Source organism: Paramormyrops kingsleyae, chromosome 13 (genome assembly GCF_048594095.1).
Source record: "Paramormyrops kingsleyae isolate MSU_618 chromosome 13, PKINGS_0.4, whole genome shotgun sequence".
NCBI classification, from domain to species: Eukaryota; Metazoa; Chordata; class Actinopteri; order Osteoglossiformes; family Mormyridae; genus Paramormyrops; species Paramormyrops kingsleyae.
The window spans coordinates 9,273,046-9,288,376 of record NC_132809.1 but is presented as its reverse complement, the minus strand read 5'-3'; the positions used below and the strand labels follow the sequence as shown (position 1 = coordinate 9,288,376).

The window sequence follows — 15,331 nt, the reverse complement described above, 5'->3', positions numbered from 1 at the left end:
TATATGTACACATATATAATACATATCTTCTTGAGCTACATATATGATATTTATCTTCCTGAGCTATATAACACAGCCTGGTGCTTGAAATGTGAATGTACAGCTACGGCCTGTTAAACTGAGTCCTAATACTAAAAGTGTCTCAAGGAGACTCACTCCGATGTCTTGGCTGTGTCACTAATAGCCAGACTGATGGTTCAATCCTGATTTCTTCTCTTACTGTCACTCTTCTCCCTTCTTACTTGGCGTGGAGCGTAACTGTATGCATCCCCAGGGTGCAAAGTGCCAAAGTGGATTATATTAGTCACTTTTACATAATGTAGGAGTCCAAGTGTGGGACTATCTAGCCATATATGTATAACTTGTATTTTCAGTTACTGCTAACAGTCATTAATAGTGGGATATGGGCCTTTCTTATTAGCCAGTATTTATATTTATACTCTGAAAAACACTCAGCAGCACAGAATGATGCAATATCATCCCCTGGATATTTCTTCTGTCGTGTTCCCAAAATACAATCTGCGAAGCTTCAAAAATGAATAAGGCAGATTAAAACATGATCACACGGTGCAGTGAGCGTGAGGCCCACGCTGCCTGCGGCACGAGGCTGAGATCGCGCCAGGAACGGCAGATACCGCGCGCGATTGGAAAACGCTCCTCCGTTACAATGGCATCACGTCGGTTAGCGCGACGCTTTAATCAACTTAATAATTTGTTGTGGCGTCTTATTAGCAAGTTGCTACCGTAGCTCTGTTTCAGACTCCAGAAAGCACAAACTCTTGTCTGATTGTTTCTCATCCCATTACGATATTTATGGGGGAATAAGATGTGGTGTTTGTTGTGTGCAAATTAAAATATTGTGATCCACATTTGATTTTGGTAACACTTTACTTCAATCACCCATATATAATGCATTATAGATACCTTCATAATACATTGTAATGCATTCATAAAGTATTATAAACATGGCTATAACTATTCAGAAAAAAGGCATAGCACATTATAAACATGTTTATTATGCATTATGAATGGTCTATGAAACGCTCATCTATAATGCACTATGAATACCTTCTTAATGCTTTATAATGGCTTATACAGTATCTTTAATACATTATAATGACTGCTTTAAAGTAAAGTGGTAGCTTGATTTTTTTTTGCATATTTGTGCACATTAAAAATATAACTTGTGGAAAATGCTGATTTTTTCGGAAGCTTCATGACTTTGAGCACGTCCACGCAATTACATAACGTTGTACTAACATTGCCCTTCAGTGTTAGATTTACAATCTGTACCCTCAAACTTTTTTTTTTTACTTTTTATTTTTAATTCATAATTTTTTAACTGTGAAAGTCCCCGTCTGTGCTTGTTCACATACTGTACATTTTTGATTAGTATTCCTGGCAGAGCATAGTACTGTGGATATTAGGCAAAGCTTGACACAAATACTTCACAAATGATCCCTCTCTTTAACAAATTGTCAAGCACCCTTAATGTTAGTCCTGTAATTAATATTATCATCCACAAACAATAAAAAAGCTGTCAGGGTTTAATGGACCCCAGTAAGGTTAATGCAAAGTGATTTGTCTGTTTTGGAAGACAGCGATGATTGACGTCCGTTCCTCCTTTACTCTCTCTCCCTTTCTCCATCGCATTAGTTGTGTGTCTCTGAACTGAAGATGTGTAAGAAAAGCAGCTTGCTATCTGGGCATAAAGAGCAAGAGAGAGCAAGGTTAATTAGACAGTGGGGCCAAGAGGAGGGTCTTGTTAATAGATAGGAGGCAAACTGAAACAGATGGCTCAGAATGGATTAACTTCAAGGAGAGCTCCAACAATCCAATAGACTTGACAATAGTGCCGCCCAAGAGGGTGCATCGGGGGTCTGATAACACAAGCACTGTGTGTGGAAACACAAGAAAACATTTTGAGACAAAAAAAAGTTCAGTTAAAAAGTTCTAGTGTTGGTGATGGGACATCCATATGTACAAGCCCAAAGCCAGTTTGGTGAAGAACTGCAGCTTAAGTTCTAGATGGCTGTGCTGTTAGACAGCAGTATTATTATATTATTAAGGGTGGACAAATCGGTGTCAGCTCCTGGCAGCCTTACAGACGGAATTTCTCCGGAACTTTCTGTCTTTTTTCTAGACCTTCCCAAAGGCATGTTCATACTGCTGGCAATTGAGTCCATCCATCATATTGCTGGTCTTCTACCTTGCTTACCTTCAGCTGTTCCAGGCATTATGGTCTTTTCCAATCCACTGGGTCTTCTCATAATACTCTCAAAGGAAGACAGCTTCAGCGTGGTCATTTATACAATTGAAAGGTCAGGCTTGATTCGATCAGGAATCCACCCGTTTGCTTTCCTCACAGTCCACTGCATTCTTAAAAGTTCAGTTCTTAAAAGTTGATGCCCTGCTTTTTTATCGTACTGCTTTAACATCCATAAAGAATCACAGAAAATACTGTATTCTGAACAATCTTGATCCTTCTTCTTAAAGACACGTCGGCGCTATTGAAGATTTTTCTCCCGATCTTCCATCATCAGTCTGCAAGGTATTTCTTGACACGTGGATTCTTTAATGTTCTAAAAGCTGCCTATAACCTCAATGAATTCCCCACCAGTGCTAAAGTTAGCTGCCAAACCTGTGATCAGAACCTCTGTTCTCTTTACATTTAGCCCCATTACCTCAACTCCTCACCCTCTTCTTTAGCTTTCATTATAACTGTCCTTAGACCTTCCTTTTCTGCTATAAGTTTGGTGTCACTAATTGTTGATGTTTCTTCCACTAGTCTTCATCCAAGTCAACTCAGGGCACAGATTAAATAGTAACACAAGAGGCAGCTGAAGAAAGGGTTCAACAGACGCAGACATTGTGTGACCGAGACATCCAGCCTGTGAAAATGTATCGGATTTTGACAATGACCTCCAACTTACACTTTTTTCCATATTCAAAAGTTCCATTGCCATACTGTAATCAGAAAATGCTGCAGGAGGAAATTGCTTAAAAATAATAATAAAAACCTGACAGTTCAATCCAGCACATGTCCACCAAGCTATAAAGGTTTCCTGGGTCTCTGAGGCTATTTTCGGGCTCCTGCCTCTGCACCTGAATGATGCCGTAGCCTCATTGAGCATGAGCTATAGCCCCGCGCTCAGACAGGCCTCCCTCGGCCGGCCACGGAGCTGCCATCTGTCAGAACTGACACCGGATGACACCCTGGGGGGCAGCTTGACAAAAATAAAGCCAAACCCATTTTGTTGTAAGAATAGCTCCTCTGCCATTGATGAACAATCAATGCCAGGGTTCATAAGCCCTAGGTGTGAAGAGAAACCCTTCGCCTCACGGCTACCGCCGCCCCGCTGGCTATTTGTCGTCGCTGCGGAAAGGGGCGCTATATATTTCTTCTTCCTTTATCGGCAGAGCAGGAAATTATGAAGGTCCGGCCTGATGAGGGTTACCGCTGGATGCAATCGGAGTCAAGTCATGATCTATTCATGCGCGGGGTATAGAGCATGGTAACAGCAGTGTAGCAACTACATGACCACAGATAAATAAAATCAAATGTCACTAAGATCTGGCACAGATGCCTGGATAAACTAAAGGAAATACACACAAAAAATTAAGTTCATAGATCTTCACTCTTCCATTTAGTCTGCAACTTATTTCTACTTACAGCTGAATGGAATTAGGGCAACACAGTTTCTTGAAGCATCATCACCTTTTATGGTGTGATCCTGACCTCCCCCTCCTCTCTTAGATTTTCCTCGCTAAGGGGATCGAATCCAGCTGTGACTAACAGCAGAGATATTCTCGGGCGGCAGGCAGAGGGCCTGCGAGTTCACAAGCCGGGTTAGCGAACGTCACGAGCTGCTGCAGTCTTTCTCGAAAGAGGACAACGGCAGTTGCACTGAAAATATTAACGTTCGGATAACCCAGATGATAGTCAAACAGTAAGGGTTTAATGATATAAAATGATCTCGTTATTTAGGCTGGTAGGCAGCTAATAGTATTTATCTCCCAGTATTGGTTGGTTTTGTCTCATCATGGTCAGTCTGAAACAATGTAGTGGTAGACAGCTGAACTAAGATCCTCCGTCTTTCCGTGTTGTAGTTTCTCTACAACATGTCTGTGGGATTAAGAAAAATGTCAGCCATTTCAAAACAAGACACATAAATGAACACGGGGAAAATGTCGTCTCCTCCCTTTAATTTAGATTGTGGAGATCAAAGAACAATCAAAGCTCTGCTGCTGAGGTTTTGATCTATTCCGGCTTATTGTGACTCGCACGTCGTACCCTGACCCCATGCGCTGTAACAGATTTGCCCTCCTGCCTGGCCCGAGGGAAAATCCTGAGCAGTGGTGTGTATGTTACTATGCATACGGGGGGGTAGGGGGCGGGCTTGGGGGTGGGGGGTCCTGCTGTCCTGACCCATTGAGTTCTGGGTCCCTGCCGGGAGGGACCGAGACGGCAAGCCGCAGCCCAGTGGGACATCAGCTACCCTCGGCTTACATGATTACTGACCAGCAGGGCAGAAACCATTCGCTAATCACATTACCAAATGATGTATGCCGCAGGGTGGCCGATACATGCAAAAAGAAGGATAGATAAGTTATTCACGCAACATCACAGATGCATACGCAAGAGAGGAGAAGAACAAGGAAAAGATTCAAAACAGCAGACTAACGCGCACTGTGCAAGCCTCGTGAAGTGTGTAGGTGCTGTTTATTGAGCAATTTGGGGCATTTAATAATTTTACGTCAGCTTTTTTTTTTTTCAATTTTGCATTTCTGCACTCCCATCTCTATTAATGCAAATTGACCCTATCCCCCCAATTTTCTTGTTACTCATTTGTGTTGCCGCACCAAATGGTTCACCTGGAAAAAGTAAATGCATTTCACCATCTGCATAAACAAACGATTTGCAGCGCAATAATAGAACAGTGGAGAACATGTGCAAGTTTAAATTTAAAATAGATTCTTGCCTCCACAATTATCCTCGTCGACAACTGAAATAATACACTTTCAAATCAACAGTGGGGAAGGATAAAATGTCCGAACAAGCCATGCGGCATCACGCAGCCATGTAGGACCACGCCAAAAGGTCCTGAGATCCATCAGGCAGCTACGACTCGATGGGCCATGGTGGTCTCCATGACCCGCGTTCATTCATCTCCCTCTTTCTCATTTACTCGTTGCCACAATCTCTGCCGAGGCGAAGAGCAGTGGGATGCGACTCCCACTTAGAATGCAGCGAGATCGTCACAGTGACCAGACAAAACTGGCCAGATAATAAATGACAGCCGTGACTCGGAAGCCCAACCTGAAATGAAAGGGGGGAGGCCCTGAAGCCCTTTAAGAGCACCCGTACAGAGTAAGCAATCAATCTTTATTCGGCCGATGTGAGATCTTGAGGGGCTGAGTGCTTACGGTGGATGTACTGAGGCTTTATGTCCCCTGGGCAGAGATGAAAAAGCCTAGTGGAGCCAAACACCATGATAGGAGAAGTCAGTGATTATTTAGGCAAGGACAGCTTATCCCGTCTCTGCTACTTTTGGCTCCAGTTTTCCACTGCAGGCCCTGTACCAGAAGAACCTCGTTGACCGCCGTGTCTCACCAGTGATGTACATCAGATCCACGGCCAAGAGTTCAATCCACGACATCCAATGACTTGCAACTTGCTACTTTGAATTTTAAAAACTGCAGAATCTGTCTTCTTCTATCTGTTACTGAACTTGCTGTGCCTTAGTGCAATGGAGTGTATTGAAAACATATTACTGTTAAATTAAATCGGAAAAGGAAAATAACCCCTGCATTGGAATAGCAGTTATAGATAGGTGGACAGAGAGATGGATATAGATAATGGGAATTTTTAAATGGAAGCTATAATAATAATAATAATAATAGTAATAATAATAATAATGATAATAATAATAATAATAATAAACAGTAAGATAATTTCAAATTGATATTTCAATCTATCTGATTAAATAATAAATCAGTTTAATATTTTACATGTCCCACCAGAATAAGTTAGCTTTCTTGGTTTGCCTGTTTTCCTTACGTAGATGCAAAGTCGTTAACCTCCAACTGTAAATGCATCCGGATATTTCCAGTCAGCACCACGGTCAGCAACAAGTACGTACAGCTGCTTTGCATCATTACCGTGACTTGAAATTATCTTCACAAAAAAAAAAGCTTCACGTTATTTCGTGGTTTACAATAACAGGCTGGTGTTATAAGACAGAAACAGCGGCATTTTATATACGAAGCGCGAGTCTTCATTTTTCTTTTATGCAAGCCGTGTAATAAGCGAAGACGCGCCGTATGTCCGCTTCCTTCAGCATCGTAACAGTACCATGCTGGCCCTTTACGCAAACGTTTGGATCGGCGACCCACCCTTCGGACCTCCCGTCCTAGTGGGCCCTGATTGGTCAAATCAAGCAGATTATGCAAATTGGGTTGTGGTTCTGGTTAGAAGCCCGTGAGTTGACGTCACGAGGCAGAGTGGCCGCTGACAGGAGAACAGGAAACATTGAAAACGACAGGAGAAATGAAAAGATATAAGCAGGTCGGCATAGTGAAATCAAAGCATTAGGGAAGAGGGGGGAAAGAGAAAGGAGAGAAAGGGAGCGAGCGAGAGTGAGAGAGCGGCCTCGCTGCCATATAAGAGAGAGAGAGAGACCAGGGAGTCCGCTTGAAGCTTGAGATACAGGAAGACAGGCAGAGGGGAGAGAGGGAGAGAGAGAGAGGGGGAGAGAGAGCAGCTGGTCCATTGAAGAAAGATGGCTACAGTCACTGCGAACGGAGTGCAGCAAGAGAATGGATTCAGCACCATGAACAGCGCCGGCAGGATGAACGGGCTCACCATCGGGCAGAACACTATTCCCATGAAAGACCATGACGCCATCAAGTTGTTTATAGGGCAGATACCAAGAAATCTGGAAGAGAAAGACCTGAAACCCTTGTTTGAGGAATTCGGGAAGATATACGAACTAACCGTACTGAAAGACAGGTTTACAGGAATGCATAAAGGTTGGTTGCCCTTATTGCGTTATTGTTTTTTTTTTTGCCCGACTTGCACACAGATTGCCCCACATTTGCTGGCAACTTTAGTAGAAAATCGTAGGAAGAGTCGTATTCTTCCGTGTTTACTGTGGGGGTTGGGACAAAATGTGGCTGCGAGGCAGCGCCATTTATTCGGAATGAAATTAAATTTTGGTCAGGAGCAAAAAAAGCAGAAGCACGTAAGTGAAAGGGGGCGGCGTAAGGCTGCGTTTTCCGCGTACCACGTGAACCAGATCCCTCAAAAAACTCAGCGTGCTTGCGCGACCTGTCCAGCTCAGCGTCCCAACTGAAGACTGGCCTCTCTGCAACTAGCGAAAGTAGCCCTCTAGCCTAATTATGTTTGCCGATTTGCAGCTGCATTTTGCGAAGAAATAAAATGCACCTTTCAGGTTGATTAAATTTAGAAGAAGTTGGTCTCATGTATTTGCACGTTAATCAGTGAGCATTGATAGTGGCACATGCAACTCGTAGGTATATCTCTAAAGAGAGCTAGTCAGGACTGTGCACATTTAATGCTAATCAGCAGACAAAAGGAAACCCCGTTATAGGCCTAATATGGAACATAATAATGGTACATGTCGTTTAAATGACACTGATTACCTGGGAGCCGGCTTTCTTGTGTAAATACAATCAACATGCAACGCATTATCTCCGCACGCAAGAGCATCTTTACTAAAAAGTGAAAATACCAAATAAATGTTCTCTCTCTAATACTAGACGTTTCTGACCATGGTGACATTTAGCAGTTACAATATAGATCGTTTTTTTTTTAGTACGGTTGCATATTATTCAGTTAAGACATGTTTACTTTGTTTTCAGTCGTATTCCACTGTTGTTGTTGTAAACAACTCGCGGTATACTCCCTAGAGATAGATTATTTATATACTGTAACAGAGGTCAAAAATTCAGGTGACCGCGATATCAATATATCATGTCCGAATATTTTTAGTGTTAAACATGTCGGGAGCAGCACTCTGATTTCATGAGATTGTGTGATGAGTGCGAGATTTCACATTGTTAAGGCTGTATTAGTGTTGCAAAATTAATTTATTGAGAAGAATAAACATTTTAGGACCACATGCTATAATACTACACGTGTTTTAAAAGCATTGACTGCATTTCATTGGGGGGCATATTTCCATAAAGATTATTATCAGACTAATACGACCATTTCCGCAATTATATACTTTTACGGTGGTATTAAATCTTCCCTGGTAGTTGCTTTTATTGCCGCATATTTTTCCTCCCCTGTCACTAATCGATAATTCACGAGCCCGCAATGAAAAATAAGGAACAGTTTATTCCTTATAACTTAATTGTCGGCCATATTGTATGGATTAGTCACCATTAGTTAATGGATGTACCTTTTAAAATGGTCTTTTTATTTTCATGCTAATGACTTCACGGTTGTTTCAAAAAAACGTGCGGAAAGTGGTCAGTCCACCTGTTACTCAGCAGCGAAACTGTACACCGTGTTTCTTTCAAATATAGGCCTATATAAAAAGCTAGAAAAGCAGTAATTGCAAAATGGATTCAACTCTGATGAATATACATATGCATTTTTTTAAATAAAGCTATTAGCCAGGCCCACTAGAACGTACTTCAAATGAATATATCTAAATGGCACACCAGCATCATCAGATTTAATGTGGTAAGTTATTTAAAGGTAACCATTCTTAATGCATAAAAAAGGTAGCTTAACATATTTTATTCCTTGATCTACATGTCAAGAAAGATAAGTTATTGGACTTTAAGAGAATTCAAACATTCTCTTTTGTCACCCTTTAAAATGTCCTTGTAATCAATAAGCTAGTAAAAGAAAAGAAGATATAAAGAAAGCGTACATGACATGATAAGCTTTCCTATTTATCAATTATAGCACGCAAAATCCTCCTCTCCGAGGAGCAGCCTACCACTAATCACAGATATTCAGCCCGTGGGGGCAACCCTGGGGGACTGTCGCATGGCAGAGAGTTTAAGTGGATGGTTTACATTTAATAGCTGTGGGTAATCGTGACATACCGGCAAGCTGTCGCTGCAGAGCTGCTCGGAGAGGCTCTCCCTTGAGCCGCGCCTTGGGGGTTTGCCTTCGCTTTATCGGGACCGCGCCGATTCGCAGCATACCTGCCTTATGTCACAAAGATAAAACATCGTTCTTAACGTCCTTGCCATTCTGATTTAAATGCGATCAACAATCCCAGACTGTCACCGAGGAAGTTTCCTTCCAGGTGGATATCTTATTCTGTGACTTCCGTACGATTTCTGGATTTACTGCTACGAACAGTAGCATCATATGCAATAATTTCTGAAAATCTTAAAAAATGGCATGGCTCACCCATTTAGGAGGTGGCATGGCACACCTTTAGGAAGAGTCACTTTGAGTAGTAATTTGAAATGTATATATGGATATTGAGTGAAAGTGAAATTCTATTTTATTTTCTATGTTCATTGTGGGCTCTACACAGCTCTTAAACATAGAGACATGCACACCTTAATGAAGGCACTTTTAGAAATTCATACTATACAGCATTTCTGTTTGTTATAACAGTACCTCCATTTATTTTTCAGCTAATTAGCAGGGTTACAGATGAGCCTGGAGCCTGACCCAGGCAGCACAGAGCACAAGGCTGGGGGACACCATGGATGGGATATCAGTCACACAATCATACACTATGGGCGATTTAGAGAAACGAATTAGCCTAACTTCATGTTTTTTGCACTGGGAGAGGAAACCAGTGAACCCAGAGGAAACGAATTGCACAGGCACAGAGCAGAGGTGGGATTTGAACCCCTGCCCTACATGTGTGACACACCAGGCTGTTTAACCATAAGACTCTAAGTATTAAAAAAAAAAAACTATATGTAGACTCAGCACTGTTATCAAGGATTCTAGTGAATGGAATTTTTAATATTTAATTTCAGATGCCTGCAAGTCTAATTAAATTTAACATTGACCTTACAGAGTGGGCAGCGGCTTCCGTTCTTTGTTACTTAGCTCCTTTCCCAAGACTGCCAGTGTCTTATTTATCGCTATTATATGAGTTTTCATTTGGTATATTCCACTTCCTGGGCCTGAATGTAACTCTGAAGGACTTTTGAGCTACATAGCTCGAATCTGGCAGTAGCACGGTCTAGATGTCAGGAAACTGAAAGATCAGCCGTTCGTGAGCTTGCAGTGAAAGGCACCAGACCACACCCATCTCTCAGAGTGCTTAATGTTATTTCCATCTTGCACTGAACTAAACCACTAAGTTTAAATGCAGCGTAGAAAGGAAGCCAAAGAAAGCAGCTCTGTTCCTGATTCTTGTCTGTCCTTAAATCCATTTATCTTAGCAGTGGTTGGCATCAGAGGTTGAGTTAGCGACAAGATCATGTGATTATCTATTTTTTCCGTTTTTAAAGGAGGTAATAGAGAAGCAGCTCATTGTGTCTCAGCATGTGTATTTTAGTAATCTACAGTAAGACTGTATCGGTGCATGAAGTTAAATGGCACCAAAAATCCTTACACTACAGCAGTCTGAAAGTCATACACAACACCGAATCAGGAAAATGAATGTCCACTGTGGTGTAGTTATGGAATATGTCACAAAGAAGGAACTGCAGACAAGGTTCAAATATACCTGTTCAGAGTTCATAGGCCACATATGTTGTGAAACTCCTCAATTAGCAAAGAGCCAGCAACTTCTAACAGGTATGAAATATGAGTGTGACACCAGTGTCTAGAGGGGGAGGAGCCTTAGCCAGGGTGGATGGTGGGTTTTTCCTAAATAGGCTCTAATAGGTTGATATGGAAGATATAACAGGTGAGAAAATGTATGCACTTAATGATTTTGAATGGGTTGATATAGCTAGGCCTGAGCTTCTTGGAGGTGAAACAAGTGGATACACAAACCCGTTTAGGTTGGCAGGAACAATATGGTGGAGTAGCAGTGGTAATCAGCTGATCTGCACATGGACCTTTTCCCACACTTGACCACTCCTTGCAAACCACTCGTCGACAGCTGGGATTTTGCTGACCCCATCTCCCATGGGAACCTGGAGGATGAGAAGGGGTTACTCACTGGAAAGGGGTTAAGTTTAATGATGTGTAGATGAGTCCTACTGGCTGGAGGAACAATATCGGTCTTATGTATGATCAGATTTTCTGGTTCAAGCTCTCCGTAGATTGTAGATTATAGCCGAAAGATAAACTGACATTGATGGCCAGGCACGTAGAGAACACTCTCCACACTTGATGAAAATTGAAGTCCCCAGTCCAATAGGATGTCTTCACGTATCCCCAAAAAGCTAGACGCTTGATTAAACAGGCATTGAGAAAATTTCATAGCAGTAAGCACCCCTTGGAGAGGTATCAAGTGGAACATGTTTGAGAACAGTGATAAGATCTGTAGCAATATGGGGCCATGTAAAGGTTCTAAAGTATCTATGGGTAATTATAATGGATCTTAGTTTGAGTACAAATTTTGATATTATTTGCAAGGGATGGTCACCTGATTTTCTGGGCAAGCAGTTTGATGTTACGGCTTATACCTGGGAACCCTGCACTGGGTAACGTGTGAACCCACTGCAATAGTTAGGGACGAATGCTGACTGGGACATAGGGTTTTTTTGGAGGAGTGTCTGGTGAGACTCAGGTCGGTATGGAGTGTATCTATGATCTCCCATCTTATGGGAATCACATCTCAGGAGGGATGTAGTCTCTGGCAAGAGAAGACTGCCTGGAGGGCATCTTATTTGGTATTTCCCATGCCTGCGGGATAAGTAGGCCTAACTGTGAAATTTAAATGGGTAGAGAAAAGGTCCTGTCTGTTCTGCTTCAGATTCTCAGATATACATTGTAGATTCTGATGGCCAATGAGTATTTGCTCAGAGTTGCTCCATGTCTCCATTCCCTGAGAGCGACCTTGATGACCAGCAGTGTTCTGTTTCTTCTAGAAGGAAAATAGGTTACGGGAGTGCCATGCCATTGAGAAGTAAGTTTCAGGTATATCATGCCATTGAGGTACACTGGCCCCCCACACCAACCTGTGAAGTGTCCATGACCACCAAAAATGGTGGATCAGGTTCTTTAAATGCAGGAATGGATGTAAATAGCTTCTTGAGTTTCTGAAATGCTGCATATGCCAAAATCATTCCATATAAGAGTTTTAGTGGTTTATGCATGAGACTCTTGAGTGATGCTGAGAAAGTACAGGTGAAGTCCACTATTCTTCTTCTCAACAAAGAAGACGTTGACAAGGTGATGCTAGTGGTCGCGTACTTCATAACCCGTGGGCCTCCTCAATGTATTAGCTTCATGTTTCAGGGCTGGACAATGGATAGACACAGGCAAGTGGACTTAAGCTTCTGGGTGGGTAGCACCGTTCCATGGATCATGTGGGAGATGTGCTGCTGCCTTCTTCTTGCAGAAAATTTGGAAGTGCTGGCACTCTGGAGGAATGATATCTGGCTGTGCTGGACTGGTGTACTGTATTGGGGTGGCATGACAGAGAATTGCTAAAGAGTCTGAGCAAGAGTAGTTTGCCACAAAAGTCGATCTTGTTGCTTCCAGGAGTTTATAGGACAATGAAAACAACGTCAGGGGTGTCAATCAGGGACAGAAGGAATAACTAGCAGTTGTGTCCCCTCGTGATGAAGTGCGGCAACCTGCATGTGGATGGAATCTGTTTGTTGAGTGACTCTGAGGTTGTCCATCCAGTGCAGTGACACATGGGGGTAGAGGTATCTCCTAGAGAGGAACACCGAACAACACAGAGGTTCTCACCACAGTACCTGAGTGTATCTTGTACACTTTGTGTAGACCAGTGCCACCTACTCATTTATCAGTAATCAAACCCCCAGCTTCAAACTCTGATGGAATCATATCTCTGGTTCTCTGAAATAAATGTGAAAATAACTGGGTGCTTCTTTGCTGCATTTTTATAGCTTTTTTTCTGCCTGCACAGTATGGTAAGATGTTTGATGAGCAGCAGTTTAAGCATTTCCTGAACATACATCGCCCGTTCTCACCTTAACCTACAGAACGCGGGATCTGCATTTATGTACAGGTATATGTTAAATAAAAATGTATATCTACTTCACTTTTATGTGGCATACGTCCCCCATGACTTTAAGAATCTTTATCCAACACATATCACGATTTTCGGCGCTAACACAGAATGGCGTGTCTTTCCCCGACAAAAAAGAGGATTTTCTTAAATAAGACCCGGGCTAATTTTTTTTTTGTACACATGCCCATCTGCCATATAGCATGGCTGCACCCCGGCCACCACCGTGCAGTAAATCCTCTCTCCGTCTGTGCCCTGACTGCATGCCTTCCCTCTCTAGGATGTGCCTTTCTCACGTACTGTGCCAGAGAGTCTGCGCTGAAGGCCCAGAGTGCCCTGCACGAGCAGAAGACCCTGCCGGGGGTAAGTGTCCTAATTTCTCTCCCTGCTCTCCTGTCCTGGCTGCAGCCAAACTCCAGTGCCCCTGGGTGAAGCTCACTAATCCTAGGAGAGGAAGGGAGGGAGGCAGAGAGTTATGGGGGGAAAATAAATAAATAAGGCCCCCTGTTTGTTGGTTAATCAGCTATTTGCAGCGCGCTGAATCTCCTGGGTAATTTATTGAGCACGACGCACTGATCTCACCGTGTTGTACATTCCTAAGAGACAGCTTTCCTCTCCCGTGCCTTTGCGTGCTAACCTTCATTTCACTCACTATTTTTTTTTCCCTTTAATCGGTCACGAAAAGGTTTCGTGACTCATGGAACGAACCCCTACAGGTGCTCTTGCTGTTTCGATCTGTCCAAAACATCAAGCCAAACTCTTCGGCGCCCCCGACACCACGCGCTCCGCCGGTGACATTCGGCCCGGCTTCTGACGTGTGAGATTGTCATATCGCTGTCCTGACCTATGTGCACAGGGTTAATGACGTTGCAGTCTGTGTGAGGGGGGGCTTTAATCTTTTTTTTTTTTTTTTTTTTTTTTTTTAATCAGGCAGTTTCTAGTGGATCCTTTGAAAACGGAATACCACTGCCCTGTAATGTGGCCTTGAACCTCAGCGTGACTTCAGTCAGTTAAGGCAATTACCCAGAGTGCCCTGCTGCACGCTGTCCGCCAGGTGCCTTTGAAGACAGGCCTGGTGCGGCCGTGCTCTCGGCATGCGGGCAGAGATAGCACCGTTCTGTGGGCCTCGTCTCTGTAACACCTCCCGGCGTGAAGTCGCCATCCTCAGTGCCAGTGTTCTGGGGGGGGGCGGGGGTGATGAAGTGCTTTTAGCAATTTGTTCACTTAATTCCTGGGTTTACTGGTTGCGTTGCTTCTGCGCCAAAAGCTCATTTATTGCCCGGTACACAAGTGGTCGATTTTGTCCGTTTTTTTTTTCTTTTCCCCCAGTAAATTTTTTTCTGACATCTTGGTGCGAAAATGCTAACGCGCGTAGTGGAAGCGAACGCAGTCAGGTGTTTTAATTAGTGCTAAATTCGTTCCAGGGAAAAAATGCATAACACTCTCTGAAGAAGCTCCTTTCAGAGGCTCTCTTTCTGTTCATGTAAGTGCCCTGGCATACCATGAGGTTGGCATGGGTACCCTTCAGTACAGAACCCTCCCAGCCTAGACCTCCTGAATCTGCCATGCTCATAATTCCTTCCTGATGCCCTGTGGCCTCCAAGTGTGGTGGCCTGTAGTCCTCATCTTTGAATAAAGCCTTTCCTCTATCTGCTTTTCTCCCCCTCCCTTTTGTTAGAAGCTACCATTCATTCACCAGTCAGGCCAATTAGTTCATTGGATACAGATGTAATAAGCCTGCTAATTGGCCTTGTGCAGGCCCAAAAGCCAATTAGACTGTTGACAGAAGCCAGATCTCTCTTTCCCTGTCTGCATCGCCTTATTCTCTCTGTCGCTGCCCTTTTCCGCTGCTCTGCACATGCGCTCCCCTCGTCCTCCCGTGCGGACAGCTGCGGGGAAGTGGCTCTGGCGGCGGATCCGGGGGGTGTCCGGGCATCGGAGGGAATTCTACTCCAGCAGCCCCTGACCGCTCTATTAAGGAGACAGTAATGTTTATGCAGCAGCGTGGGACAGAAACCCCCAGGTGACAGATGGACACCAGATAGAGGAAGAAAAAAATGCTTCTCTTTAAAAGGTGCTGCTGTGCCGAATGCGCTTGCTTTGGGGGGGGTTGCACAATTGGATGGACTACGGGCCAGTGTGTGGCACCCCGGGGCTCGAGTCGTGACTGGCAGCGTTTGGGGCAGCCCCAGGCTCGCCTACGCATAGACGCATAGGGG

General features: G+C 43.5%; 1 protein-coding gene across 5 annotated transcripts in view; it reads left to right on the top strand.

Moving 5' to 3' along the window:
• The first annotated feature begins 6,504 nt into the window (after positions 1-6,504).
• LOC111848218 (CUGBP Elav-like family member 4) overlaps positions 6,505-15,331 on the top strand; it is an 89,962-nt gene continuing 81,135 nt past the window's right edge. For all 5 annotated transcript variants that reach the window (XR_002839249.2, XM_023820053.2, XM_023820052.2 and 2 more), the window contains exons 1-2: positions 6,505-7,032; positions 13,393-13,475. Coding sequence is in view for 4 of the 5 variants with exons in the window: in XM_023820053.2 (XP_023675821.1) it covers positions 6,783-7,032; positions 13,393-13,475 (333 nt within the window). In the remaining variant the exon portion in view is untranslated. The remainder of the gene's footprint in view (positions 7,033-13,392; positions 13,476-15,331) is intronic.